The 2,041-nt window shown below is 44.0% G+C and overlaps 1 protein-coding gene across 1 annotated transcript; it reads left to right on the top strand.

The window, feature by feature from the left end:
* Window positions 1-376: 376 nt before the first annotated feature.
* LOC131629464 (uncharacterized) lies at window positions 377-1,585 on the top strand. Its single transcript, XM_058900250.1, has 2 exons — window positions 377-467; window positions 642-1,585. The coding sequence occupies exons 1-2, from the start codon at window positions 377-379 to the stop codon at window positions 1,583-1,585; spliced, it is 1,035 nt and encodes a 344-aa protein (XP_058756233.1).
* The last annotated feature ends 456 nt before the right edge of the window (window positions 1,586-2,041 follow it).

Genomic DNA, 2,041 nt, shown 5'->3' with positions numbered 1-2,041 from the left:
GTTTCAAGAGGTAAAAGGCCCAATACCCAGGCTATGAGTGATACCATAGGAACTAGGAATAGAGTGGCCGTGACGGACAGAAGGCGTATGCCTGATTGATCTGATCACGTATCCACGGGCAGAGCTTGGTGGAATTAGGCAATATCGTATGATAACGCCTACATTCGATCCTCTGTTGGCTTTTCGACCTACCTTGGCCTAGATTTACCCGTGAGTGGGGTGGGAATCAATCATTGATTAACAGGTACATTGATGGTGACTTTGGTTCTTGTTCGAGGGTTACCGCTGTTCTTGTTCGAGGGTTACCGCTGTTCTTGTTCGAGGGTTACCGCTGTTCTCGTTCGAGTGTACTATTGGTTCTTGTTCGTGGGGTACTATGGTTCTTGTTCGATTGGTGATCTGCGTTCTATTCCAGTGTGTTGTTGACTATGGGTGTTTCTGTGGATTGACATTCTATGTTCCGTATGGTATACCATCTGGGGGCCGAACCTTTGGCTCTGTACTATGTGTGTTACCGGCAGTCCGGAATGCCTGGTGGGCGGCAACAAGTCCCACCACTTTGCATCATAGCATATTTATTTCCAAAAGAAACGCAAAAAAAATGTATATAATAATAAGCATTTGCATGTCATATTTTTCAGGGATATTCAGGAGTTCACCCAAGCTGAAGATGGACATTCTCACTGATACTGTCAAAGAACGCACGAGGCATACCAGAGCTTACAAGATTCCGGGTATTGATGTTTCGGGGTTGATTGGTTTGAGTTCTCAGTTGGAAGGGGAGGTTCTCCGTGACTTTAATCATGATTATGGCAATTTGCTCTCCATCCTCAGTACATTTTTCGATCCAATGGCTTTGATCACCTTATTTCAGTTCTATGATCCACAGTTGAGGTGTTTTACATTTCAGGACTATCAACTGGTGCCAACACTCGAGGAGTTTTCTTACATACTCAACATCCGAAGCACTGATGATGTACCTTTCATTCGAGTTCCCGAGGTTGTGAAATTTGAAAAAATAGCTGAAGCTCTTCACATGGGTATAAAGGAGGTAGAAAGAAATTGGAAGTCATCGGGCGGTGTTCCTAGTTTCTATCTTTGCTTTTTGATTAGTAGGGCTGAGGATGCGACTAAGAAGGAGCAGTGGGTTGATTTTAGTCGTTTGCTTGCTATCATGATTTATGGTATTGTCTTATTCCCTTCAAGAGAGAACTTTGTGAGTTTGGCGGCGATTTGTGTCTTTATGAACAAAAACCCCGTGCCAACGTTGCTTGCAGATGCTTATTTTTCGATCCATTCGAGAAGTAAGAAGGGAGGATATGTTGTTGGTTCTTGTCTTCCGTTGTTGTATCGGTGGTTCATGTTGCATTTGCCGGTGAGAGGGCCTTTTGTGCTCAAGAAGAGTTCTCTTAAGTGGTCAGATAGGATTGCTAACCTCACATCTTATGACATCAGGTGGAACTATTGTGTGGGGAAGATTTGGAACATCATCACTAGTTGCGGTCAATATCCCAACGTTCCTCTCATGGGAACCAGGGGTTGTATTAGCTATAATCCCACGCTCGCCTACCGTCAATTGGGATAGGCAATGGAAAAGGCTTAGAATGATGTAGAAGCGTTTGAATCAGTGTACTTTGTTGATGGTAAAGATCCTCTGGAGCTAGAAAAGATAGCGTATGCTTGGACTAAAGTTCACAAGAGAGATCAGAATACTTTGAGCAAGAAAGTTCCTATTGCCATGGGTCCTTACCGAAAGTGGGTTGAAGCAAGAGTGGCAAATCTGTTGCTGCCATTTGCGAGGTCATGTCCATTGTATGAGCAACCTCCTGTGGTTTTATCTGATACAGTTGCAGCTGAACTATATATTCAAACCGAAGTGGACAACACCAAGCTGAAAGCAAAGGACCAAGAGGTTGGCTTGGAGAGGTATTTTCAAGATCAAGAAAAGGCGGAATTGGCTCGTAAGCTCAAGCCTGCGCAAGGTGAAGGTTCAAACATGACACATGCTCAAAGGCGATCTCATGACTTGATGGAAGAAAGC

Source organism: Vicia villosa, unplaced genomic scaffold (genome assembly GCF_029867415.1).
Source record: "Vicia villosa cultivar HV-30 ecotype Madison, WI unplaced genomic scaffold, Vvil1.0 ctg.000567F_1_1, whole genome shotgun sequence".
In the NCBI taxonomy this organism is placed as follows: domain Eukaryota; kingdom Viridiplantae; phylum Streptophyta; class Magnoliopsida; order Fabales; family Fabaceae; genus Vicia; species Vicia villosa.
This window is presented reverse-complemented; position numbering and strand designations above follow the sequence as displayed.

What these genes read in the sequence shown, in the direction of transcription:
- LOC131629464 (XM_058900250.1), top strand. Translation starts at nt 377, where the DNA reads ATGGTTCTTGTTCGATTGGTGATCTGCGTTCTATTCCAGTGTGTTGTT. An exon ending in GACATTCTATGTTCCGTATG is followed by an intron (nt 468 to 641) that starts GTATACCATCTG and finishes CATATTTTTCAG; the next exon opens with GGATATTCAGGAGTTCACCC.